Source organism: Anabrus simplex, chromosome 5, assembly GCF_040414725.1.
Source record: "Anabrus simplex isolate iqAnaSimp1 chromosome 5, ASM4041472v1, whole genome shotgun sequence".
In the NCBI taxonomy this organism is placed as follows: Eukaryota; Metazoa; Arthropoda; class Insecta; order Orthoptera; family Tettigoniidae; genus Anabrus; species Anabrus simplex.
Genome location: NC_090269.1, coordinates 23,619,050 through 23,646,937, shown reverse-complemented (window position 1 = coordinate 23,646,937; position 27,888 = coordinate 23,619,050). Strand labels below are relative to the sequence as shown.

The 27,888-nt window shown below is 39.4% G+C and overlaps 1 protein-coding gene across 1 annotated transcript in view; it reads left to right on the top strand.

Moving 5' to 3' along the window:
- LOC136873683 (gamma-soluble NSF attachment protein) overlaps nt 1-13,008 on the top strand; it is an 88,804-nt gene extending 75,796 nt beyond the window's left edge. The window contains exons 6-10 of the mRNA XM_067146798.2: nt 534-604; nt 2,468-2,645; nt 4,989-5,222; nt 10,994-11,104; nt 12,680-13,008. Coding sequence (XP_067002899.1) covers nt 534-604; nt 2,468-2,645; nt 4,989-5,222; nt 10,994-11,092 — 582 coding nt within the window. The 3' untranslated portion in view covers nt 11,093-11,104; nt 12,680-13,008. The remainder of the gene's footprint in view (nt 1-533; nt 605-2,467; nt 2,646-4,988; nt 5,223-10,993; nt 11,105-12,679) is intronic.
- Nucleotides 13,009-27,888: the final 14,880 nt, after the last annotated feature.

The following is a 27,888-nucleotide window of genomic DNA, read 5'->3' as shown; positions in this document are numbered from 1 at the left end:
AACCAGTCTATTTATGCCAGTGAATAATTCTATTTATATTGCTACACAGACATCAAATTTAGCAGCTAACTCTCTCTGTCATGGAAGTATTCTGTGATAATGCTACAATTGCACTACACATCTTGGAAGTCTTATCCATCAAAGACATAGGTATTACTAATTGGTTACACAAGGAAACCTCAGAATTTCTCAGAAGTGAGACACATCAAAATACATACACTTTTAACCCAAAGCAACCATCACACATATAAATTACCAATGAATAACAGTGCAGAGAGTGCAGGATCTTAGTATAAGCAATGGGTAGCACACTGTTGTCAACCATTGGGAAAAATTATGAAAAACTCTCTGGTTTTGTGATAAATTTGCATGACACTATACTTTGGCAACCTACAAGATACCTCGTAGACTGCCAGTACGTCTGTCCCAGTACCATTTTGCACAACCTTTACATGGATACCAACCTGCATATATACGTATGATACTGTAATGTAATGACAGATGTACTGTATTGAGCCTATGTTACATTTCAGATAGAAGATAGTCCAAGGCAAGCTGCAGAATTCATGAGTAAAGTTGCTCGTATCATGGTGAAATTAAAAATGTAAGTAATAAATGTTTGTATTCTGTGCGATTCTTGTAGCATGAATTGTGTTTACTTGATAATTTTAATAATAATCAAAAACTACTAAGGCTGTTTATAATAGAAGGAACAATTAACTCTATGTAAGTGGAGATAGGGCAAGTAGTGAATGTAGGGAACTGTTGTTGAAAGAGCCGTGTTTATTGGCTGTTTATAATGGGAGGAATAATTAATTCTATGTAAGTTGAGAAGGGGCAAGTAGGAATTTTTTTTTTTTCTAGGGGCTTAACGTCGCACCGACACAGATAGGTCGTATGGCGATGATTGGATAGGAAAGGCCTAGGAGTTGGAAGGAAGTGGCCATGGCCTTAATTAAGGTACAGCCCCAGCATTTGCCTGGTGTGAAAATGGGAAACCACGGAAAACTATCTTCAGGGCTGCCGACAGTGGGATTCAAACCCACTCTCTCTCACGTTGAAGGAGACATGTTCCTTGAAGTGCTCCAAGCTTGACTCCATTCTCTGCTACCTTTTCATTTCTCTCTGTTCTTTTGTTTGATGCCCCCTTCACCTCTCCTTGTTTTCTTTTAATCTGAATTTAGATTCTTACTGTGTGATAGCTGTTACCATTAAATATCACTTAAGTTAATTTTTAATGACTTGACTAAATTCAAAACTTGCTATGAGCTCGGAAAGGTCCAGATATTTATTAATACAATTTGCTTTACATCGCACCGACACACATAGGCTTAACAGTGATGATGGGATAGGAAAGGGGCTGAGAGTGGCTAGGAAGTGGCCGTAGTCTTATTCAGGTAGAGCCTTGGTGTTTGTCTGGTGTGATAATGGTAAACCATAAAAAATCATCTTTAGGGCTTCCGACAGTGGGGTTCAAACCCACTATCTTCCGAATGCAAGCTGATAGCTGCGTGATCCAAACCACACAGGCACTTGTTCGCTGAAATGTGCACATACATAGCATAGTTGATTTGATGGGATCAAAGCCTGGTACAGGTGGTTAAAATGCCTCTGTGTGTGGAGATAGGGCAAGTAGTGAATGTAGGGAACTGTTGTTGAAAGAGCCGTGTTTATTGGCTGTTTATAATGGGAGGAATAATTAATTCTATGTAAGTTGAGAAGGGGCAAGTAGGAATTTTATTTTCTAGCACTCTTTACATCTCCTAAAATTAATAGTAATTGAAGAGACATTTAATTGTTTTTGTTGTTGTTACAACAGGTAGAAACAATAGCAGGAGATGCTTGTATTGCAGAGAGATAAGTTAGAAACGATCTCAGTGAATGAAGCAGTCTGAAGGAAATGGCGTCAGTTGATGAGGTTATGCAAGGTGCGTGAAGGAGAATTAATTACCTAGAACAACAGGCTTGGTAATAGAAAGCAACAGAAGTAAAGGGACATGTAGGGTACAGTTTCATGATTTCCATGTAACAGGTCTAAAAGTCGTAAAGGTCATAGTACTTGTTGCAAAGAAAGTGTTGTGGAGGCACGTAGTTCATTCAGGGCTTGTAAACTGAACACTAGAAGGCTTGCATCTATTACTAATATTATTTATTTTATTTAATTAAGAAGTTTTAAAAATTGTATTTAGAAAGCAAAAGACCATTGTTTATAAATATAGGTTTTTCTGCTATCATTCATATAGCATTGTACAATGTGTAGAGCTAGATCTACTGTATATCAATTTTAGCTGTAGAATAGAATGGAGTTATGAGAAAACATTCATCTGTAATGAACTGTTGATAATATTGATCATATTCATTCTTCCCAGAAAAAGGATGTAACCTGAATTTTAATTTCTATGTAGGTAAAATGTGGAGAAGAGAGAGAAAAAACTTATTTTTGTGACCTTTTCTCCAAATATTTTAGGTATGATCAAGCTGCAGATGCTGTGAGGAGAGAAATTGGCTTACACCAACAATCTGAGAACATTGCTGCCATTGGACGATTAGCTGTTGCACTTGTGCTGGTTCAGTTAGCCCGTGGAGATTACGTGGCTGCTGAGAAAGCATTCAAGGAATGGGGCAACTGCTGTGAAGCACCCGAAGTAAGTATTGCTTTATATAATGTGTTCATTTTCGTGCTTTCTCTCCTGATTTCAGAATAATCTATTTCATAAAGTTTTTACAAGTATGGCTGACTTTTATGCAATACAGTACCAGGTTCAAACAAAGATATCCATTCCATCTTTTTATTTACTTACATTGTTTTCTTATTTTTGGTACAGGATCTGTGGACCACTCGGGGTCAATATGGGACTTGCAGCAACATTTAGTTCCTACCGAAAATTTTGCCTAAGGATTCAAGTTGGTGGTCAAGTGGCTTGATGCCTGTGTTGGTGCAGCCCCTTCTTAATTACTTAGTGGGATTATGTCATTACTAATGAATGCCCTAGTATTCTTCCACGATTTTGAAACTGAAATTGACTTGCAGGAGTTCAATGGTGTTGTTACGGGCTACATTCTTCTTTCAACTAACACATGTATAAATATTCTCATATTGCAGTAGAAATGAGGTAAAAGGTAATAAAGATGACAGTGTGTGGGGATAGTAAAATTGCCCTCCTTATAAATGAAAGCACTACAGTGAGTCAGCTGTCATCACTGATAGTGTACTTGAGAACAACTCTTCCAGGTATGAATAAGACAGCAAGCATTTTTTGGGGGTATTATTGAATTACAGGATGTCACTGCTGAAGGTATTTTTAATTCATTGATGACATATTTGAGAATAATGGAAGTACGCTGTTTACCACCAGTCATCCAAAAATGCCAGGGAATTAAAAGTTATTTGGGAGATTTTGAAGCTGTAGTGGTAAAAATTGGGAGGATTTTAGATACAGCTTCCAGCTTCAGAGCTGTTTCAGCTGTCTGGAAAATTTTAGTGGTTTCAGTGGCTCATTTCAAAAGTGTCAAAGATGATTCCAAAAGAGACAAAACCAAACAAATCATATATGGAAGAATCCTTAAAAGCATTAATAATGTTAACTTTGTATTAGACCTTGCATTGACGTGTGATTTCCTTCAGGAGTTGCGGAACTTAGTGTTGAGTTGCAAACACGTAACGTTACAATAAAAAGATATGTAAACAAATTATGGTGTTTTCTGAAAGGAAGACAAAGCGTGGGCCATATTACACCGAAGCCTTGGAAGTGGAAGCACAGTTAATATTTAAAGGTGTGACTCTTGAAAATGGAGCAAGAAATAAAACAACTTGTATTGATGCTGTGAAGTTCTATGAATGTCTGGGTGAACGTAAGGAGAACTGCCTTTTAACTTCAGAAGACAGTGAAATGGGCGCGAGTTTTAGTTGCTACAATTTGGCCAAAAATCCCTGATGTAACTTACAGGGAAACAGAACTAAAAGCCGTGTGTAAACGTTTTAGCTCCATGACAGACAAATCCTAAGAGGTTTCCGAGAGTATCTTACAGAGACGAACTGCCCATTGTATCCACTTCCCTTTTAACACTGTTGGCAGCATCCAAATTTTGACAAGTGAATGTGAACGAGGCTTCTCACAAATGAAGTTGATCATGACTCCAGCAAGAGCATCATTGCATCTGAGCACAGTTAAAAATCGTACCTTCATCAAGTTAGTTGGCGATCCATTAATAATTTTTAAACCTATGGACTGTGTAAATTTGTGGTTTCTGAAAGGACGGCATCTGGCACTAACACAAAAAGGCAGGAAAGAAGGCAGTGATCATCTTCTACTGTTAGTGTGGAATTTATTGTAAGCTACATCATTCATTTCATCTCATTAACTTCTCTTTTTATAAAATTGATTAAAGTGGTCCAGTGTAGGCCATAAAATTAAATAATTAATTAATTAATAATAATAGTGCTAGTAAACGAAATGACCTATCTTCATGAGAAAGAAAAACATTCCAGTTCCTTATTGATACTGGAGGAGATTGCCTAAACAAATTGAGGTGTTGGAATTTTGTCCTGCAGGAGTTCTTAGTTCTAAAAGTAAATGGGGGTCCTTCATGGTTACATGCATGCTGAACATGACTAACAGGAAGAAAAAATGTTCCTTTATAAATGCTGGAATAGTATTTCATTTTAAAATTTCAGGCTGCCTATTGTAATACTAAACCCAGATTATTACAATTGCATATTATCACAGACATACCACCACAGGCTGTTAGATGGTTTCTACACTCATGTCTCTAGGGTCAATAGCGAAAGATGCCTCTGGAAGCGGACCCCACTCCTCTGCAGGATGTACACTAGGATGAAGAAGAATGAAATCTATCCCTAGCTTCTAACTTGAAATAGTCATGATGACAATCTGAAATGTTGAAAATATGAATTTAGAAGAATTTTATGTTCACTATTATGTTTGAATACATAATTTAATTACTGATGTAACCTTTTCTTTTTCTAGGTTCAAACTCTTGAAATGCTTCTTCAGGCTTTTGATGAGGAGGATCCTGAAGCAGCTCGTTCTGCACTGAATAGTCCTTTCATCAAGCATATGGATGTGGAATATTCTCGCTTGGCTCGAGATCTGCCTTTGCCAGAAGGGGTTGTGGCAGTACCGAAAGCAGCAGTGCGCGAAAATGCTGCTCCTTCATATGTCTCTCCTAATGCTCAGGCTACTCTATCTGCAGAAAAGGAGGTGAGCTTGTTCTTTATTGCTATCAGCTACAGGGTGGTGCAGGGAAATGGAAAATTTTGGACGTTAATGTTGTCAACACTGCAGTGCCGAAAGGTTTCCGGAACCAATGCGTAGTTGTTGAGAACTTATTATCATTTAATAATCTTGCAGCATTGTAGTGGTACAGAACGTGCTGTCATTGTGAGAGCGTATTACAGGCAGGGTGATAGTGTGACTGCTGCACAACAGTTATTTCGACAGCATGACCAGCTCGGACATTGTGGACGTGTGTCATCTGCTCATGCAATTATGATTGTGCAGAAATTAAGTCGACTGTCCACCTCATACTTTGCAAGGTTGTCTTTTGATACTGTACTACCCATGTACTTAAACGTTGGAACACTGTCCATTTTGGTGTCATTTATTCTGATTTGTGGTTTGTCATCTCCCCTCTGTAACTTCATCACCACCGTCTTGGCCTTGTTGATATTTAAATCATATCTCTTAAACTCTTGACTCCATTTCTGCAATTTTTTCTCCACATCATTTTCGGTTTCACTCCAGATCACCATGCTGTCTGCAAAGATGAAAGCTTGCAAGTCCTGCTGCTCCTACCTTTTTAGAGCCTTTATTATGGCATCTATCACAGTGATAAACAAGAGGGATGAGACTGTCATGAACTCCCAGCTCTTTTAGGCATTTCCAGTTATGCTCCCTTGGTATGCTATCATAAGCCTTTTCGATGTCTAGGAATAGTAGAAAAAGTGGTTTCCATTTTTTTCCCAGTGCTTTTCCATTAACATCCTGACAGCAGAGATAAGGTCTGTAGTTGTTCTTCCAGGCCTAAAAACCATATTGCTCCTCTTCCAATAATGGTTCTACAATTCCTCTTAATCTACTCTCTTATGATTTTTTCCAGAAGTTTTAGACCATGAGAGAGCAGAGTAATTCTGTGGTAGTTGATGCATTTCAGTCTACTCCCCTTCTTGAAAAGAGGTTCAATTATACCCTTCTTCCAGTCTTCTGGGATAGTGTTTTCCTGCTGTACTGTGTTAAGGAGTCTATATAATCACTGGACTGCTGGAGTTCCTGCTGCTCGCAACATATCTGTACTTAACTCATCCACTCCAACTGCTTTTCCTTTCCTCATACTTTTCATGGACTTTTCTATCTCCAGCCATGTAATTGGGGGTTTCTATGCTTCTACTCTCGTTACTACTACAGCGTTCCTCACTGTCTGATGTAGTGCTTGCTACTCCATTTAAGAGATTATCAAAACAGGTCTTAAATTCATTCCTGATTTCATCTTCTCACACTAAGGTTCCGTTGTCCCCTTCTGTTGCCTTTATATCCTCTTGTTCACACCTGTTCTTGACTACCTTGTACAATAATTTCCTATTTCCTCTGCTATCTAATTCCAATTTATCCACAAACTCAGTCCATGCTTTTTCCTTCTCTTCTCTTACTACCCTCGTAACTATGAGTTTCTTTGTTCTGTAAGTTCCTGTAGTCTATTAACTTACCTTACTTGGTCTTGGATAGTTTTTTGTTTTTCTTTATCTAGCATCTTTTTCGCTTGGTTACTTGCTTTAATGGCTGTTTTGACTTTGTCGTTCCACCAAGGTGTCTCTTTTTCCTTCCTGGTCGATCCTGTTAACCCACAGAGTTCTTTAGCTTCTCCCACAAATGTATCTTTAATAATTTTCCACTCTTCCTCTACTGTTGTTGTTTCTCCCTGTGGTAGGTTTTTGTTGTATTCTATTCTGATATTCTTCCTGGAACTGAGTTTTTTTCCTAATTTCCATATCTTTATTTTTCCTTTCTTCTTTGTTTTCTTCTGAATTTCATTTGTCATATGGTCCATGTCCATGATCAGCAATCTATGGTCGCTGCCCATACTTTCGCTGGGTATGACCTTGACATCAGTCAACCATTTCCTCCCACCTTTGTTTCATCATCATCATCATCATCATCATCATCATCATCATCATAATTTCCCATTATCCAGCTGTAGGTGGGTAGGGGCAAGTACGGTTCCTCTCCACTTTCTTCGGTCTTTCCACTACTCCTCCTCCAACACTGTGTCCCAGTCCAGGTTTCTTTCTCTAATACTGCGTTGGATTGCGTCCTTGCATCTCAATCGTGGTCGTCTGTGGCCTCTCCTTCCTTGCATTTGCATTTTCATCACTTGTTTTTTTTGTTTTGTTTTTTTTTGCATTCTTTCATCACTCATTCACTTTATGTGCCCAAACCATCTTAATTGGCTCTTCCCTATTCTATCATTCATTTTTTTTCCCTATTCTAATTTCTTTGTGGGTTTTCTCATTCCTTATTTTCTCTCTTCTATGTCATACTCCTCAAGAACTTCATTTCGGCTGCCTGTATTAGACTCTCATCTTTCTTTGTCATTGTCCAAGTTTCTGCTCCGTATGTAATACATTTTGTACATAGTTTCCTTTGCTTCCATTGGTACATCTTTGTCCTATAACATGTTTCTTACACTATGGTAGAAACAGCTTCCAGCTTGAATCTTCTTACTAATTTCAGCATCCAGTCGAGCATTCTCCATTAATTCACTTCCCAGGTATTTGAACTTCTCTACTACTTTCAGGGGCTTGTCTGCAAGTCTAATCTGACCTTTCCCTTCTTTCTCCCCTCTACTCGTAACAAGAGTTTTACTCTTTTCTACACTTATATACAATCCACATTCTTCGATCTTCCCATTCACCACATCTAATTGTTCTTGAACATTCATGTCGTCTTCTACCCAAATCACAATATCACCTTTGTTTGTGATGACATAATCCATCAAAGATTTATGTTTGCCATCCCATATTTTGTGGCTCTCCCGTTTTTTGAAGAAGGTGTTCTTAATGATCATGCCATTTCTTCTACAAAAATTAATCAGTCGTTCACCTTCTGTATTTCTGTTTCAAACCCATGTGGCCCAACGATATCCTCACAGCCTTGTCTGTTTGCTTCAACTTGTGCATTTAGGTCTCCAATAATGAAAACTTTTACTTCATCGATAACATCATCTAAGTCTTGAAGAATTTTTTTTAAAATCATCAACACTGTATCCAGTCTGTGGGGTGTACACTTGTACAATCACGTAATTTGTTGGCTCTAATTGTATAGATATTTTATGATCCTGTTGTTCTTGTAAGTAACTTCTGACACGGCATCCAAATCTTTTTTCAGTAAAAGTCCCACACCATTTTTGGCCTCCTTTTGCAGTCCACACCAATATAATTTGTAGCCACCTCTGAGAACCTTGCTATCTGTCTCTCTTCATTTCGTTTCACCGAACCCATCTCTATGAGTTCTTCGGTCTTACCAGTTAGGGTCAATATATTCATGGTCCCAATTCGTACTTTTATCTTCTTACAAATCCGTCTATAATCAGAACCATGCTGGCCGTCATAGCTGATAGATCTGCTCAACGACTGTGTCACGTCAGGTAATAACTTCATCCCAAGACTCTTTATGTTTGAAAGCAATAAAAATACGCTACCACTGGCTTGCTGGGTCTATCGTGGATCTTCGCGCAAGTATTTGGTTTTGCACTAGATGGTCAGTGTAAGTAAATACATTATTTAGATTTACTTTATCAGATCTATTTACTCTTTTACACTCGTACCTAAGAGGTACAGCTGGTTTGTCTCTGGTCTGCTGTTCCCAATATAACTGGTCTAATCATACTGGTGTTTAAATGTGTAAAGATGGGAAAAGGCGAACATCTTGGTGGATTGATGAAGTGAGAGCAGCTTGTAAACGTAAAAAGAAGGCTTATCAGAAATGGCTCAAAACAAGGGCTGAGGCAGACAAGGATTTGTACGTAGATGAAAGAAACAGAGTGAAACAAACAGTTGTTGAATCCAAAAAGAAGTCGTGGAAAGATTTTAGTAATAACCTGGAAAGGCTAGGTCAAGCAGCAGGTGAAACCTTTCTGGGCTGTAATAAAGAATCTTAGGAAGGGAGAGAAAAAGGAAATGAACAGTGTTTTGAGTAATTCAGGTGAACTCATAATAGATCCCAGGGAATCACTGGAGAGGTGGAGGGAATATTTTGAACATCTTCTCAATGTAAAAGGAAATCATCATGGTGGTGTTGCAAACAGCCAAGCTCATGGGAAGGAGGAAAATGATGTTGGTGAAATTATGCTTGAGGAAGTGGAAAGGATGGTAAATAAACCCTATTGTCATAAAGCAGCAGGAATAGATGAAATTAGACCTGAAATGGTTAAGTATAGTGGGGAGGCAGGGATGAAATGGCTTCATAGAGTAGTAAGATTATCATGGAGTGTTGGTAAGGTACCTTCAGATTAGACAAAAGCAGTAATTGCACCTATCTATAAGCAAGGGAACAGGAAGGATTGCAACAACTATCGAGGTATCTCATTGATTAGTATACCAGGCAAAGTATTCACTGGCATCTTGGAAGGTAGGGTGCGATCAGTCGTTGAGAGGAAGTTGGATGAAAACCAGTGTGGTTTCAGACCACAAAGAGGCTGTCAGGATCAGATTTTCAGTATGTGCCAGGTAATTGAAAAATGCTATGAAAGGAATAGGCAGTTGTGTTTGTTTCGTAGATCTAGAGAAAGCATATGACAGGGTATCAGGGTACTTACAGGGGTTAGACAAGGCTGTAATCGTTCACCTTTGCTGCTCGTAGTTTACATGGATCATCTGCTGAAAAGGTATAAAATGGCAGAGAGGGATTCAGTTAGGTGGAAATGTAGTAAGCAGTCTGGCCTATGCTGACGACTTGGTCTTAATGGTAGATTGTGCCGAAAGCCTGCAGTGTAATATCTTGGAACTTGAAAATAGGTGCAATGAGTATGGTATGAAAATTAGCCCCTCGAAGACTAAATTGATGTCAGTACGTAAGAAATTCAACAGAATTGAATGTGAGATTGGTGATACAAAGCTAGAACAGGTTGATAATTTCAAGTATTTAGGTTGTGTGTTTTCCCAGGATGGTAATATAGTAAGTGAGATTGAATCAAGTTGTCGTAAAGCTAATGCAGTGAGCTCGCTGTTGCGATCGGCAGTATTCTGTAAGAAGGAAGTCAGCTCCCAGATGAAACTATCTTTACATCGGTCTGTTTCAGACCAACTTTGCTTTACGGAAGTGAAAGCTGGGTGGACTCAGGATATCTTATTCATAAGTTAGAAGTAACAGACATGAAAGTAGCAAGAATGATGGCTGGTACAAACTGGTGGGAACATTGGCAGGAGGGTACTCGGAATGAGGAGATAAAGGCTAATTTAGGAATGAACTCGATGGATGAAGCTGTACGCATAAACCGGCTTCAGTGGTGGAGTGATGAGAGGCGAATGGAGGAGGATAGGTTACCTAGGAGAATAATGGACTCTGTCATGTAGGGTAAGAGAAGTAGAGGTAGACCAAGACGACAATGGTTAGACTCAGTTTCTAACGATTTAAAGATAAGAGGTGTAGAACTAAATGAGGCCACAACCCTAGTTGCAAATCGAGGATTGTGGCGACGTTTGGTAAATTCACAGAGGTTTGCAGACTGAACGTTGAAAGGCATAACAGTCTATAATGATAATGTATGTATGTACTCTATGTCATAGTTTCTGTCACATTCTCTCTTTTAGCCACGATTTTCCAAAAATGATAATCTTTTGTTCATGTTAATAGTAGTTCTGTTAACGTTCTATCCAGCCTGTTGGTTGGAATAAGAGTATTTCAAAATCACCTTTTACAATCTCTTTTAAATACTGTTATTGTATTTTAAAAAAGTAACTTTTATTTTATTTTTCAAGGAGTCAAAACCAACAGCAGCAGAAGGAGGAGGAGGTGGTGCAGGTGAATCAGTCTCTAAAGATCACTCTGATGATGAATATGAAGGTGGTTTATGCTGAGGCATACTATATGTAAGTATGTTGTTTTATGATTTTTGTAATGTCATACCATCTTTAGCTTGCATGAACGGATGTAGTGTTACTGCAAATACAGTGAAATTGTAATCGGATCACCATACATGGCATAGAAATTGCGTACAGCACATTTCGGTACATTATGCTAAGATCTTCATGGTGTAATATTTTCTAAGTCTGCTAGAAAAGAGAGGATGCTCCCTGCCTTAAATTAAGGTGCGAACAGAAGTGGTTTATGGACAGTAAAGTTCTGGAAATGGACTGGCCAGCCTATACCTGAGTACTATTGAACCTCTGGCATGAAACAGAGGCTGACTTAGCTCTAGATCCCAATGAGCCACATCTTAAACCATTCTAGCTGCAGCTGTTCAGGAAGAATGGATTGCCATTTCTCTAGAAATGTTCAGATGACTCGGTTATGGGAGACATATCAGGATAATGGGCTGGCCAGTCTAGGATTCGTATATCCCTTAAGACTTCCTGGTTTGATTTGCAATGTGCATCTTGCATTATCATGTTGGAACATGCCATTTAGTATGGTGATCATAAAGGGCATAAAAGGTGGTCTACCTCTCTTTCCACTTACTGGCAGGCAGTTATTGAACAACCACAAAATCAGTCCTAGTCTCATATGCAGTAACTCCCGACACCATAATCCCAGGGGTTGGAGAAATATGCCTCTTAAGAATCGGAGGTGGATTTTACCTGTCACCAGTTCTTCTATGGACATGCTCAAGATAGAAGTGAGACTCATTATGTAACACCAGAAAATGTTACTCATTAGCAATTTTTCTCTGGCTCTGCACCTTGCAGGTCTCTGCTGTTTGTGGTGTGGAGACAGAGGTGCACACTGCATGGGAAGCTGTGATCTCAGTACAGCTTGAAGCAGCCTGTTTCTGATGATTTGTGTTGATACTCTGCCTATAACTACTGCTCAGTTTTCAGCTGTTGTCATTCACATATTTGCTAGAACTGTTCTTACAATCCAGTGATCTTCTCTTGCTGTAGTCTGTCTGGAAGGATCTGTGATCTGTGTCTGGTCTTTTTGAATCCATCTCCTCAGCACTCATTTGTCAGTCATTGCACAACAGTCAACTCTTTTGACCATCAGTCTGTATGATGCTCCCATGTCCCTCATGTGAACTATGAAACCCTTCTCAAAATCAGAGAGATGACTGTAATTCAGTTGGCGGGTCATCTCGGACCATAATCTACCTCAAACATCATAATCTTATTACAATCATCATAATCATAATCATCTTCAGCAGCAGCATCGTTTATTCATACCATCTTGAGCTTGTGTGATATGCAGATATGCTGGGATAACAGTGAAATTGTTATCGGATCACCTACATGGCGCAGAAATTGCTTACAGCACATTTCAGTACATTATGTTAAGATCTTCATGGTGTAACACTTTCCACTTTTGCTAGTATATTTTGAATTAATAAAATTTAAAATGCCTACTTTATTTAATGTTAAACATATCATTTTAAATTACTTTACACAGGGCACCTATTGATTTTGGACATAATAAAGCATAAAATACATGTGTATTTTTTATATTTTCAGGTGCCGTTTTTGAAGATGTATATACTTCAGCCTTCAAGGTGATATGTGATACTGTGCATGCATTCTCGTGTTAAGTATTTAGTGTAAATTATGTAATATAATGACTTATTTGATTTATGGAGTTAAGCTTTGTAATTATTTTACAGTCCAATTTTTAAGATTGTTACTAGAATAATGAATGAGTTTATAACATCTTTATGAGAATCATATATATTGATGTGAGATATAGTTTGAATGAGTACTTACACAATTCTGTACAATGATTACTCTAGATTGACACATTCCATTTCAGGAAATAAATAATATCTCTTGTCACTTTTAAGATTTAATGGGCCAGTGACCTTGATGTTAGGCCCCTTTAAACAAAAAACAAGCCAAATATTTAATTGCCTATGTTTGTTGTGAATACCTTTTGTATTTCAGGCTTGCTACACTGCTGCTTCTCAAAGGTTGTAATTTTGGCAGTCTGCAGGAGATTCTCGAAAACAACGTAGGATGTACAGGGAATCATATGGATAGTATCAGTTTGAATTATTTTTCTGTATCTTGTTGAGAGTTCTACAGTCTTTCATCACCTGTAACTCGATCTGAGTATATATAAGTTCTTCCTGCATACATTGACCAGTTCAAAATCAGTTTACGGATGTGTTTACGATGACTAAACAGGCCAATCCTGGCATAAAACATACGCCCTCACAAATCACACTGAATGGATGGAGGACGGCGGGATTGTAATTGACATAGTTTTCTTGCTTGTCGCTTGGCCTCTTGATGTCCACGGCAGTCTTCTTCAAACAAGTTGACAGCGTTGGATGTAGTGTTCCGCCACTGTGAGCGGTCCACAACACATTCTTCCCATGTCTGTATATCTATACAGTTGTCTTCGTGATGTGTTTCAGCTGGTTCTTAAAACTCTTAAGAGGGGCTCCATGAGGTCTACTGCCGGAGCAAAGTTCACCATAAAGAATTAGGCGGGGAAGCCTGGTATCATCCATGCGGTGAACATGGCCAACCATCTCAGTTGATGAGCGATGATTGTTGCATCAATGCTACATATTTAGTTGCGCTTTGTCGAGAACTGCCATGTTGGTCACATAGTCCTCTCACTTAATATTCAAGATGAATCTCATTTTCTATTGGTGGAAGCGCTCAAGTTTTTTGATATCGTGGCAATAGTGTCCAAGTTTCACAGCCATACTGACTGTTGTAGTTCTGCAGGTGTTAAAGCAGGAGGTGCAGTGTCATTGGCATACTGCAGTTCTGTCATCCGGGTAACCAGAGTACGTCTTTGTGAGCGAAGTCTTGCCAGATTGAAAAGGTCTCTATCAAAATGAAATTTAATCTCCATGCCTAAGTTGTTTGCAGATGATTCATGCAGCATGGCAGCCATGTACAGTGCAAAGAGTGTAGGAGCAAGCACACAGCCTTGTTTCAATCCATAAGTGATTGGGAACGAATCTGATACTGAGTTACCATGAAGAACCTGTACAGACATGCCATCATGAAGAGCTTGAACCAATTCTACATAACATTCAGAATATCCAAAATGTCTCAATACTTTCCACATAGCAGATTTTGGTACTGAATCAAAAGCTTTTCCAGATCATTGAAAACTAAATACAGAGGCTGCTGCTGTTCTCTGCATTTTTCCTAGAGTTGTCTAGCACGGAAGAGATATTGAGACTCAGGCAAAATCCTCCCCGAGATAACCCGGAGCCGGTTTAATAGAATTCTTGCGAGAATTTTACCTGCAATTGACCAAAGCGATATACCATGGTAGTTCCCACATACACTGTGATCGCCTTTCTTGAAGATAGTGATGATGGTAGCATTCTTCAAGTCGTCAGGTACTTATAGAGTTTCCCAAATCAAGAGGATGAGTGTGAAAAATCTAGTCTTCAAGGGTATACCTCCATTTTGTATCAGTTCCAGAGGGATGTTATCAGGACCAGGAGCCTTTCTTGGTTTTAGTTGATTGAGTGCTTTGGTGAAGTCTCTGTATGTAGGTGAAACTTCCATCTATGGTTGTTGGGGATGCCGAGGGACATTACAAAAAAAGTCCTCAGCAGCATTGGAGCCACGATTTAGAAGTGAAGAGAAATGTTCCTTCCAACGCTCTAAAATTTCTCCATTATCAGTTAAAATGATGGAGTTGTCAGCAGTCTTCAATGACCCCAATGAATATCAAATTGGACCATATATCTCCTTTATGCCACCATAGAAGTTTTGCAGGTCACGGGCATCAGATAGTCTTTGCAGTTCTTCAGCTTTTTGTTGCCACCAGTTATTCTTCATTTCCCTAATTTGTGCCTGACATTTTCCTTTAAGTTCCAAGAAATGTGATTTCTTCACATTGAAAGACGGATCTTGAAGATACGATAGGTGGGCTTCCCGTTTGGCATTGATCGGACATTTGATTTCTTCATTATTTTCATCAAGCCAGTTCTCTCTTTTTTCTCTCACAAAACCAGTTTTTTCCTCAGCTGACTTAGTGATGACCTTCTGAAGCGTGGCCCATTCCTGATTTGTATTATCACTGCTGACTGGATGACTAGCCAGTTTGTTTGAGATTGCATTTCTGTAATCTGTAGCAATGAATTCAGTTTGAAGTTTAGAAGTATCAAATTTATTTCTAGGCAGGTTGTGGATGGATCTTTTTGGTTTGCAACAGATTGAGATTTTCAACCGGCAAAAAAGAAGCTTATGGATGTGCAGCAGTCATCTACATTCTTGCTGTCCTTGTAACAAGGACAACTTTTTTATCACATTGCCTGGTGATGATATAATCAAGGATGTGCCAGTGCTTTGAGCGAGTATGCATCCAAGTGGTCTTGTAGGGATTAGGCAGGCGGAACTAAGTATTAGTAATGAAGAGTTCATGTTCAGCACATAAGTCAAGGAGCAGTAGACCATTGGCATTACAGTTGCCAAGTCCACGTTTTCCCATCGCATTGCCCTATAATTGGTGATCTTTACCAACTCTGGTGTTGAAATTGCCAAGTAGTAAGAGTTTGTCTCTTGGTGGTACTTTGGTGATGGAGTGCTCAGCAGGTTATATAATTGGTCTTTAGCTTCTACATCAGCATCCAAGGTGGGAGCATAAGCAGAGGTGAGTGTCATAGATTTGGCACCAGAGAATGGGATTTGGAGAGTCATAATTCTTTCACTGACTGCGGTTGGAGTTAGCTGATAATCATTCACCAATGTGGTCTTCACAGCGAATTCCACACCATAAATGCAGTGTTCTCCCACATCTTTTCCCTTCCAGAAGATTGTGTAGCCTGAACTGAACTCTGTAAGTTTACTTTTGCTGGACAGTCGGGTTTCACTTAAGGCAGCAATATCAATGTTCATTTGTCCAAGGTCATGGGTGACAAGTGCTGTTCTTCTCTCAGGTCTGTTATTGTCTTTCAAATCAAGTAGGGTTTGAACATTCCAGTTTCCTATAATAAAGTTTTGGTAATCTTCGTTCTTCGACCGCATAAGGGGTGACCCTCCGGGTGTGGCCTCCCAGCCCAGCAGGCTCAGAGTGTGACTACCAGTGTTTAGCCCACATTTTCTAGGGCCTTTCCCATTCAGGGTGGGCAGCGGTGATCCTAAATAAGCCTGCCCAAAAACAGATGCAGGACCGAATTCCTGAGTAGTCATGGGATCTCAGAAAGACGACCATCCCACATCTGCTGCCAACGTCCAGCTCCGAACTAGAGGCTTCCAGTTGTGGCGATTAGTTACTTTAAGTTTCATACGTGGTATATAATAATCACCGTTGATGGAAAACAGGATGTTTCAAAGGCAATATTAATTATATGCCGCCGATTCCTCTAACAAAGATAAGCACACCAACATCTTATGGAAGCAAAAATTTGAAACGAGCAGAGTGACAGGAAGCTAGACTGGGAGGGAAAGGAATAGGTCCGTGGTAGGTACACACAATAAAGAAAAATGACCATTATTTGATAACGAGGATTAACAACTATATTAGATAAGTATAAATGACTTTGCGCAGTATACACACGTATAAAAGATCTGATAAATTAGAGATAACATAGACGAAGTCCATTTCCTTTCCTCCTTTTTAAGAGAACAAGAGTTACAATATTCACCTTGAAAGTGGAAGTACAACAGAAAGGACAGTGAAAGAAACACTAGCCAAGATAACAATTTTCAAAATTGTGCATACATTATTGCGTCCTTTATATTCTTTCTTGGAAACACACAAAGTTTTCAAGAAGGACATAACAATAACAGTATTATAATTGGCCACGTACAAAATATATCACCTCCAGGGTGTTTTATAAAAGCCTAACAGTTGAACTAAAAACATTAAAGTGAAAAAGGGGGGGGGATAAAAGTGATAGCTGGGGATAAGAGAGGAGAGTAAAAGTTCGAATCCGACAGCGTAACTTAATAAAAGTTTATCCACCCGTTGCTGTCATTATTAAATGCATTGAACAATTATATCCTCGATGGTCACTCTCAGTCCACATTAAAACTTTTCAAAACACAAGTCGTGAAAATATAAGTAAGCTACAGAAGGGAAATAAGAAATTCCAATAATGGAAAAACTGTTAAGGGACAGATCAAGGTCTCAAAAACTTGAGATTATGAACAGCATGCCTGAAGGGCAAATTTAGAGTTTGAGAGAATTGTATGCAGATTTTTAGCTCGCCCAGATCCCATATAGATGATATTAGAGTTCCAGTTGGACGGAAAAGATCTCATATCTCACGGGTAAGCTGCACGAGGTCAATAGCCCCTCAACTCATACATACTGTACAAAAGTCTATGCCAGGCTGACCAGACGAGCGAGGCTGTTCGTTATATATGCGAGAGGAAGCGGAGACTAGTTGGTTCCAGAAGTTTTGATGATGTTACAGATGACGTAGGTAGTACAAGGTAGATCGCAGAGAAATAGTCATTATACAATAAGTTACAGGAGCTGATGGAGAGACGGGAGATAGGTGAGCACACAATGTTCAGAAAATAACATCAAATAATGAATACATCGAGGCATAGATGATAGAAGCAGGTTAGCATATTAACGTAGAAATTGGATGATCATGTAGAAGTGTCGATACGAAGATTATGGCAGGAGCACGATTCATAGTTTCACCCGAAAACCTGCCTGCACCATCCTTATCCCATAACGTTGGACTTGAGTTGGAGTGACAGCAGGAAAAAGTGCCACAAGCGGGATTTGTTTAAGCTGGATCGCATCTTGCAAGGAAGTGACCCACACACTATGATCTTGGAACTATACCCTGCGGCACAAATGAAATGTGACATGCGGGTTCTAGTACTATGACTGCAATGGAATGCCGCAGACTCGAAATACCATTGAGTTGCGCCTTCACAGCCAGTCCGTCTGGTATGACTTCATCCACCTCCACGATCGATGAGAACCACAAAAAGGAGGTTCCTCCTCATCCGTTTATCCGTTGGGCCAGAGACACAGATGATGGATTCCAGTGTCATTCCCTACACTGAGGGGACCATCACCCCACCCAAAGGGGCTCATCCGCCCGAAGCCGTTGGCTCCTATGGGGTGTCGAGTTACTTACCGCCGCTCGACACTTTGCATTAGCTGTTTTTACAGCTGGTTGCCAAGCCAGCTAACCCTCCTCCTTTCCCATTCCGGACTTAGGACCAGACAATGGTGGAGTTTCTGCAGTCTTTAATTCAAGCCTAATAACATTTTAGGATAATGGATTGTTACTAATCAACATCTTCTTTCAAAATAATTTAGCCTGAGTTTATCTATCTACAGTGGAACCTTGATTCTCTGTTTTTGGAGGGACCACGAAAATAAAACGTACAACACAGGAAAACGGAAAATCTAGGAATGAATGGAAACCATCAACAATTTGGCTAAACATCACAAAAATGAAATATGTATAATTATAATCTTACAAACACTCCCAAACCAAACTAGAGCCCCAATGGGTTTGCCTGCCAAGTGATCACTGCTCAGCCCGAAGACCTGCAGATTACAAGGTGACGCAGGGTCAGTTTGACGAATCCTCTCGGCCGTTATTCCTGGCTCTCTAGACCGGGTCGCCATCTCACCATTAGATAGCTCCTCAAATAAAGGTAATCACATAGGCTGAGTGGACCAGGAACCAGCCCTAATATCAAGGTAAAAATGTCTGACCTGGCCAGGAATAGAACCCGGGCCTTCCGGATGAGAGGCAGGCAAGTTAGTTCGTGAAACCAGCATCAAACGTTAATTACTGGTACGTGAATTCAAAATCTCGATACTTTATGTTCAATTTTACAGGGGAAACTTCGTTATTTTCCCGTGAAAACTTCTTTCAGTTCAGCAACTCTGATTAGCCAAACTCTTCAAAAAAATACCGTATACTAACGCCAAGCCAAACGATAATGGACCACCGCCCAACATGATGGCAAAATCCCTTTTTTCTTAATCTTCCATTGTAATTTAATCTACGGTATGCTGTTCGTAGTCAGTTTCTGGAAATCTTGTACTGCATAAATTATGCCTACATCGACTTTTAAAGGTTATGTTGAACTCGAGATCATGGTTTCGAATGTAAGTACGGTATTGATTCTCAAAAGTTCTCGAATGAATTATATTAAATTCTGCCCATCACTAATCCAATCAAATTGGAAAGAGAAAGAAAAAAATCATCAAAACTTCAGAAATTAAGGTTATTCGTGACCTTGAGCTCAGTTGGAAAGTGTCCTCGCTGCACATGTCAGTACGAGTTGGAAATGATACAAACCATTTAAATGTAATGTGCGCAAATAAAACAATTGCGGTTTTTGACATTTTAACACGAAAACGTAAAATTCAGAGTCTTATACTAGGACCAAAACAGTAATAGCAATCCCAAGACCTCCCATGGCTTTTTATATGTAAGCTGCAACATCTGTTCTAGTCTCGTTAACATAATCGTTAGAGTTCATGGTTTATAGCATTTAAAAATCAGAGATTTAGCGTTTTGATTTTCAAATTTAGCATTTTGTAGCATCTAAATTTCTCAAATTTAGCGTTTTGTAGCAAATTGGTTAAAAATGGGCATAATTTGCTAATCGAAACAGACTTTTTTTTTTGCTATGGGCTTTACGTCGCACCGACACAGATAGGTCTTATGGCGACGATGGGATAGGAAAGGCCTAGGAGTTGGAAGGAAGCGGCCGTGGCCTTAATTAAGGTACAGCCCCAGCATTTGCCTGGTGTGAAAATGGGAAACCACGGAAAACCATTTTCAGAGCTGCCGATAGTGGGATTCGAACCTACTATCTCCCGGATGCAAGCTCACAGCCGCGCGCCTCTACGCGCACAACCAACTCGCCCGGTGAAACAGACTTTCAACCTATTAGGTCGTGTTACGCACATTTAGTATGGGCTGAAGAGATGTTAAGTACAGAACAAAAATGGCCAACCGGAAACCAGTGGGATTCCAGCCCACAACCTTTGAATTCTCTATAGAATATAAGACGAACATCAACATTAGACTGCAAGAAGTATTAACGCACGCACACGAATATGCCTATTTACAAATTTACAAACACAATTTCAAAGTGAAAAATACTATTCTGAACGTATTTATTTATCACAGTACAACACACCTACAAGGAACCGGAATTTCAATGATGAATGAAGTAGGCCTACAACATGCCAATTGTTTAAACGCTGTCCTCCTTCATTCGAGACTGCCTATGTTACAATTATCTTGTACTTGCAAAAAAAATTCTACATCGACACTGTTCGTGGAGGCCCAAATGATGCACAGCAGTGCTGCCGAGGCAAAGGAAGGACTTAAAAACATTTTTTTTCTTCAAGTCTTTGATTGCAAAGTCGGCACATCAATATAGGCCTATGTGTATCGCTTACATAAAAATGTCCCGATTTGCGACTCTCGGCATGCTGTTTGATCTTCACTTCCGCTTCTACCCATGGCTACCAGACAGTAAAATAAATCGCTACCGTACTTTAAAACAGTACCGGTAACTAGTGCTCAACACCAATGTCAAGAATAACCGACTATGATCAAGGGCAACACAAAAAGAATGAACGTGTGTGACTGAAAGTGTATTTGCTGTTTGATTGATTGTTCTTTGCAGCGCTCTTTGGCCAATGAAAGTTATTCCACACATTGAATGATTTAACCCTTTGGCTCACCATTACTTGTGAAAGGAAATATTCCCTTACATACAATTTATTTATTTTTTCGTCACTTTAACATAAATTTGACTAATCACATACATAAGAATACACAGAGCAAAGTGAGCTTTTAGCTCGTGTATAGTAACAGGAAACTAATGTTTTTGTTCATAAGTATTACTGGTTTCAAGGGAAGCAGATGAATTAGCAAGAAATATAGAGGCATAGGCATTGATTTCCTTAGTAACGTTATCCCAAAGCTGTGGGGGTTAGAAATTCATTCCCTACGTCCATTTCTTTTGGATTATTTCCCAACCCCCTCCTCACTATAGAGTGAATTTCAGAAACTGGTTTGCATGTTACAGAAACAGGTTTATTGTCAACAAGATCATAATTCCAAGTATCAGTTTACTAGACATTTCATCTGCTCTTGTTGCAGTCTGGTTTTGTCACGTAGTTTCAATTGGCACTATCATCTTGGAACTGAAATCAGAATCTTTCATCACTGTCAGTTGAAGAAGAAGAAAAGTATTTTTCACTCTCCAGAGAATCATTTCTACTTTCAACATCACTATTTTCAAGCCAGTTACGAATAACCTCATCCATGCTGCGCTTGGATGCCGCCATGATTGTTTACAATGAGCGGCAAACTGAGGTGCTTTTTATTTTCCGTACTTCAGCTCAGAGTTACTATGTACACAGAGAAAATAGCTTCAGGTATCATCTGACATCAATCGGGTAGGCTGCAAAACAAAACGGAATAAATCTCTCTGACCAGCTAACCGCGATAATGTTATAAATATTCCGTGCACCAGGACGAAAGTGTCCATCAAAGTATGTTACCGCCTTACGATCGCAGTGGGCGCCGTAATAATTCTTTCTCCTGAAATAAATAACAACATATATCTTATTTTTAAGAAAAATGCATCGTTTTTTAAATTTATATGTTTATTTCGTATAAAACCGAGCGTTTCGCATCTATTTCGCATAAATTGCATAATTTCGCATTTTGAACCAATTTGGCATTTTATCGCCAATTTAAAATCGCTAAAAACCACTCGTACAGGTTATATAAGATGAAGGCACATACACTGACAAAGTTTCGATGTATTTCGCATTTATCGCAAATTCTAAAAATTACAAACTCTAATAATCGGATATGATAATATAAAAATACTAGATTTGTGTTGAGAAGTTCAATTCCTGCCTACCTTTCACATCACAAGAGGTTGACGAGGGATTAAAATCACTCCGAAATGGCAAAGCTGCAGGACTAGATGGAATCTACCCAGAACTACTAAAAAACTGTGGTCCAGCTACAAGAAGATGGCTCGCTGCATTTTTCAGCTCCATACTTCAGTCAGGAAGACTTCCCCCAATCTTCAAGAAGTCAAAAATTATTGCCCTTCTGAAACCAGGAAAGGATCCAACTCTCCCACAAAGCTATCGACCTATAGCTCTACTCTGTGTCACCTACAAGTTATTAGAAAGACTGATACTAAACCGAATAGCACCAGCCATCGAAGCATTCCTTCCAGTTGAACAAGCAGGATTTCGACCCAGCCGTGACTGCAGTGACCAAGTACTGTCCTTGACCACATATTTGGAGGTTGGTTTTGAGAAGAAATTGAAAAGCATCTCTGTCTTCTTAGATCTTACAGCTGCATATGACACAGTATGGAGGGAAGGTCTTATGCTTAAACTGATTAAAGCTGTTCCTTGCTTAAAAATTACTACACTAATTGACAGAATGTTAAGCAACCGATTATTTCAAGTTCACTCAGAACACAACAGAAGTAAATTCCACAAAGTCAACAATGGTCTGCCTCAAGGGTCGGTTCTATCTCCTACTCTCTTCAACTTACACATCCACGACCTGCCTGAAACAGTGTCCCGAAAGTTCATATATGCGGACGATATTTGCCTTACAATTCAACGACCCAACTTCGCAGAAGCTGAAATAGATCTTAACCGAGGCCTTGAACTGTTGGATGACTACTTTCAAAGATGGTACCTTCATCCCAATCCACAGAAAACAGTGACATCTACATTCCATCTGAACAATGCAGAAGCAAACTACCATCCAAGGGTATTCTTCAAGGGTCATGAACTACAATATTGTGCCAATCCCAGTCACTTAGGAGTAACATTGGACAGGTCTCTTACGTACAAAAATCACCTGCAGAAAACCGCCAACAAACTAAAAAGTCGTAATAACATTCTCCAACGATTGGCTAGAACTTCTTGGGAAGCGGATGGAAACACATTAAGGACAACATCTCTGGCCTTAGTCTATTCTGCAGCAGAATACTGCTCTGGTGTCTGGCTTAACAGTGCTCACACACAGCTAGTAGATTCACAACTTCGTCAAACCATGCGAATCATAACTGGTACACTTCGTGCTACACCGACCCAGTGATTACCGGTTCTCAGCAATATACTACCTCCACATATCAGGAGACAGAAGGCCCTTTTTCAGCTATGGACCAGAATGCTAAAGAATGAACGTCTACCTGTTCATGAGGATATCAGACAGAAATGCACACGCCTGAAGTCTCGCCAGCCTGCTTGGAAGACAGCCGTGAAGATAACATCTAGCGAATTCAACCCCACCTCTAAATGGTTAACAGAGTGGTCTTTATCCCCACCTCGGGCAATAGTGGATATTAATAACCCATCCACAAAGCTGGCAGGCTTTAATCTGCCACGTTGCACCTGGAGTAGACTAAATCGCATGAGATGTGGAGTAGGTAGAACAGCATCTACTTTACACACCTGGGGCTGGTCAGTTTCTCCATACTGTGATTGTGGGGAGGTTCTACAAACAATGAAACATGTAGTGCAGGAATGTCCACTCCGTGCTTTCACTGACACCATGGAAGACCTCAGCTCAGCAACACCCGAACCAGTGAAGTGGGTGGCGGGTTTGGACATTCACATTTAGTGACATGTACATCACTCGCACTCAGTGTGTATTTATGAACTGTCATAGTTGATAGGTGGATAGCGATGTAAATATATTGTGTTTTCTTCTTGTTCTTTCAAACTTTGTAAATTGCTTTCTTTGACTGTATAGATATGATAATTTGTATTTACTTTGTACTCATCTTCCACTGGTTGTGTAAATAGTTTATAGGTTGTCATTATTCATCATACGCCAAATAAATAAATAAATAAATAATTCCTGCCTGAAAGCACAGTGACTATACAGTGCCTTGAGGAAAGTGCCAAATTTTTTTTGGCAGTACAATCGAAAATAGTAAAAATATAAACGTCTAACCCTGGTCATAATGTAGACACTTTATAAGTGCGAACATTTGATGAAACTCGTTCCGTCTTCAAGTAGAGCTGTTGAAATGCGCTGTGTCCCCTTACAGTTGTTGTGGCCATTATTATCAAAACCAAGGCTTCACAGGATAATAATAATAATAATAATCTGTTTCCCAGGCGTGACATATATTGTTCGAGCATTTTATCAAAAAGATCCATTTTAGTGTCAGACATGGATTATTTTTAAAATACAATGTGACACAATTACTTTTAGACGAACGTTTTAATTTTTCAAAGTGATTTTAGTATATGTATCTACTGTATTTTACTCAATATTTTTTGTGCTGTAATCATTATGCAACCATAGTATCAACACCTGTAAGTACCGTATTTCACGGCATAATTGTCGCACTTTTTATACCAAAATTTTCGAAAAAAAATTGTAGGGTGCGACCATTATACGATGAATATTTAATACCAGTATTTGTATTACTCAAAAAATGTATTTATAACTAAATTGTATTTGATACAAATTTAAGATGCACGTAATACTCGCGTTTATACATCAAAATAATTAAAATAGTCTAAAACAAAATTCATAATTTTTCGCAACAATTCGGCGAACGTTTTTCCAACCTGAAAATAAAAATGAACATATTAAGTTAATTTGTCATTAATTTGAGTATTAAAGTTAAAATACTACACTTGCAAAAAATTATCGCTTTGTTGTGAAATGCGGACTTACCGGTACGCAATTTATTCCAAATCTTCGGTGTCGCTATCGCAGGTTTCGCTATCTGATGCGCCGTCCTCGCCTCTGTTAATACCAGTATCAGATTCTTCGTCTCCCTGCCACACTGCGTCATCTTCGGAACCGTCTAGTGCATTCGAAATCCCAGTCCTTTTGAAGCTCTTGGAGACTAGTTCAGGTGGTATAAGATCCCAACTCTTCTTCACACACGAGCATAACAAGTCCAAGGGTGGACGCCTGATATTTCCGGCGGGCGTCAATTGCTGATCGCCGCTCATCATCCACTCGTTGTAAAATCGACGTAAGTGGTCTTTAAAGGGTTTATTAACACATACGTCTAGTGGCTGCAAAGCAGATGTTAGGCCACCAGGAATGACTATCTGTCGTGTCTTATTTGTAGTGAGAATTTGCTTCACTTCGTTCACGAGGTGACCTCAGAAACTATCTAAAACAAGCAGAGCTGGTTGTTTTAGTAGTGCACCAGGTCTTCTATTCCACACAATTTTAACCCAGTCCAGCATGAGTTCTACGTCCATCCAACCCTTTGGTTGCACTCGTACATGAATTCCACGGGGAAACTGTATATTCTTAGGCATCGTTTTCCTCTTGAAAATGATGTAAGGCGGCAACTTTCTCCCGTCAGCTGTAATGGCTAGCATTGCCGTGCATTGCAACTTCTCACTACCGCTGGTTTTCATTAATACACTCCGTGATCCTTTTAGCGCAATAGTGCTGTTGCGAGGCATATCAAAAAAGATTGGAGTCCGATCGGCATTACCGATTTGAGAAAGCAAGTACGAAGTTTCCTTGCGCAAACGTATGACAAATCGGTGAAAATTTACAATCTTGTCCGTGTAATCAGCAGGCAACTTTTGGCTTAGTGTTGTTCTCCTTCGCACTGACAGATTGTGTCGTCGCATGAACCCTTTAATCCACCCACGAGTCGCCTTAAACTGAGTTACCGGTATGTTGTGTTTGCGCGCTATCTCCTGTCCCTTAATTTGTAACATTTCATATGATACACTGCAGCCATTGTTACGTATTTCACTGACGTACCTAAACACTTCTTCGTCAGTTATAGGAAACTTCCCTGTTTTAGGACCTCTAAACGTGCGTCTAGAAGGGTTTGTGCTTTTTAGCTTGTTTTTTTACTTTCCGCCAGTCACGCACCAACTTTTCACTCACAGAAAATTTTCTTTCTGCAGCTCTGTTCCCGTGCTGTTCAGCGAAGGCAATTACGCTAAGCTTGAAGCCTGCAGAATAGTTTCTATATTTACCCATAATCGCTTATAAATGCTTCACACGTTAATGTTTTGCGATATAAATGACTTTCCATAATTGTTCACTATTAAAACAAATTATTTCTGCAAACACCCAAAACACAAATTAAAAACTTAAATTCTCACGCACACATGTCTACAGTAATCACGTAAATCTGAAACAAATAAATGCATCTGTGATCTGTCCATTCCAGAGCAGCCAATACTGTTAGGCAGCAAGGAAGCATGCAACAATTTATCAGTTTAGCTCGTTGGTTGCGACACACTACTGCGCTTGCGCAAAGCTCGCAAACCAGAGCTCTAGCTAGCGCGGTGTAGATCTACTGTATAGTTGACTGTATTCCGAGACGTCAGTAACAAACATTCATTTTTTTCAATTTCTTTTAAACATACGGTAATTAGGTTGATATTTCTTCCCAGTTATTGATGATTTTACATTACATTACTGACGAGTTTATAAAATAAAACTTTAATAGCATTGGATAATAATTATCTTGACTGCTTGGATAAAAGTTTTCATCCCATGCCCGGACACTTATGACGTAGTAGTAAGATAAGAGTCTAGCGATGACAACTGAGACATCGTAAATAATTCGGCTGAATAATTCCGTGGAAATCTGCGTTATCGTCTTGGATATCACTTCGTGCGCAATAACACAGGAGCCGGCCCCATGGTGTAGGGGTAGCGTGCTTGCCTCTTACACGGAGGCCTCGGGTTCAATTCACGGCCGGGTCAGGGAATTTTACCTGTATCTGAGGGCTGGTTCGAGGTCCATTCAACCTACCTAGCCGGTATTTCCTGGCGACGTTGCCGATAAGCGATAACTTACAGCCTTACGTATTTCAAATGGGAACTCATAATATGTAGGTGGTGAATAAATAGTACACTGTCTCGCGACCACGTTGTCAAACTGCCGATAGCCTACCGGTAAGCATAATATGTAGGCGGTGAATAAATAGTACACTGTCTCGCGACCACGTTGTCAAACTGCCGATAGTCTACCGGTAAGCCATGCGTCGTACATATACCGGTATTATTTATTTATACGTTGTGCAACATGTCGCAAACGTGACTGTGTTGCCAAATTGCCCATAAACCATACACGTATTTAAATTGCGCATTCATGTGCAACTTACGTTGCAGTTCCATTTACCTTTTAACCAGATTAGTGAACAAAATTTGGACGTGCAACAATTATGTAATTAAAGGTTTAAAGTCCGATTTTTTTAATTGAAAATAAAGGATGCGACGATTACGCGGTGGCGACGATTATGCCGTGAAATACGGTATTCATCAATAAGTTTTTTATACATTGTTAAGATTCCTCAGACCATGTGTGTTTTAAGATTGAACGAGGCTGGTGATGCCCAATAAATAGTGGGCGAAACATGTACCTTTAAAATTCTGGTAATTTCTATGTGTATTTGACCACACAGTAGTGGAATAAATTGTATTGAAATTACTCCTTGTGTAAACTTTGTGATTATTTTCAATACGGAATGACGAGATTAGTGGTATGCCCAATAAATAGTGGGCGAAACATGTACCTTTAAAATTCTGGTAATTTCTATGTGTATTTGACCACACAGTAGTGGAATAAATTGTATTGAAATTACTCCTTGTGTAAACTTTGTGATTATTTTCAATACGGAATGACGAGATTAGTGGTTTGTAACAACATAATCTAACCGAACATAACAAAACAGGAAAAGAAATGAATTAAATTCACCTCTACTATGTTTGGCTCCTTGGTTGAATGGTCAGCATAGTCGCCGTCGG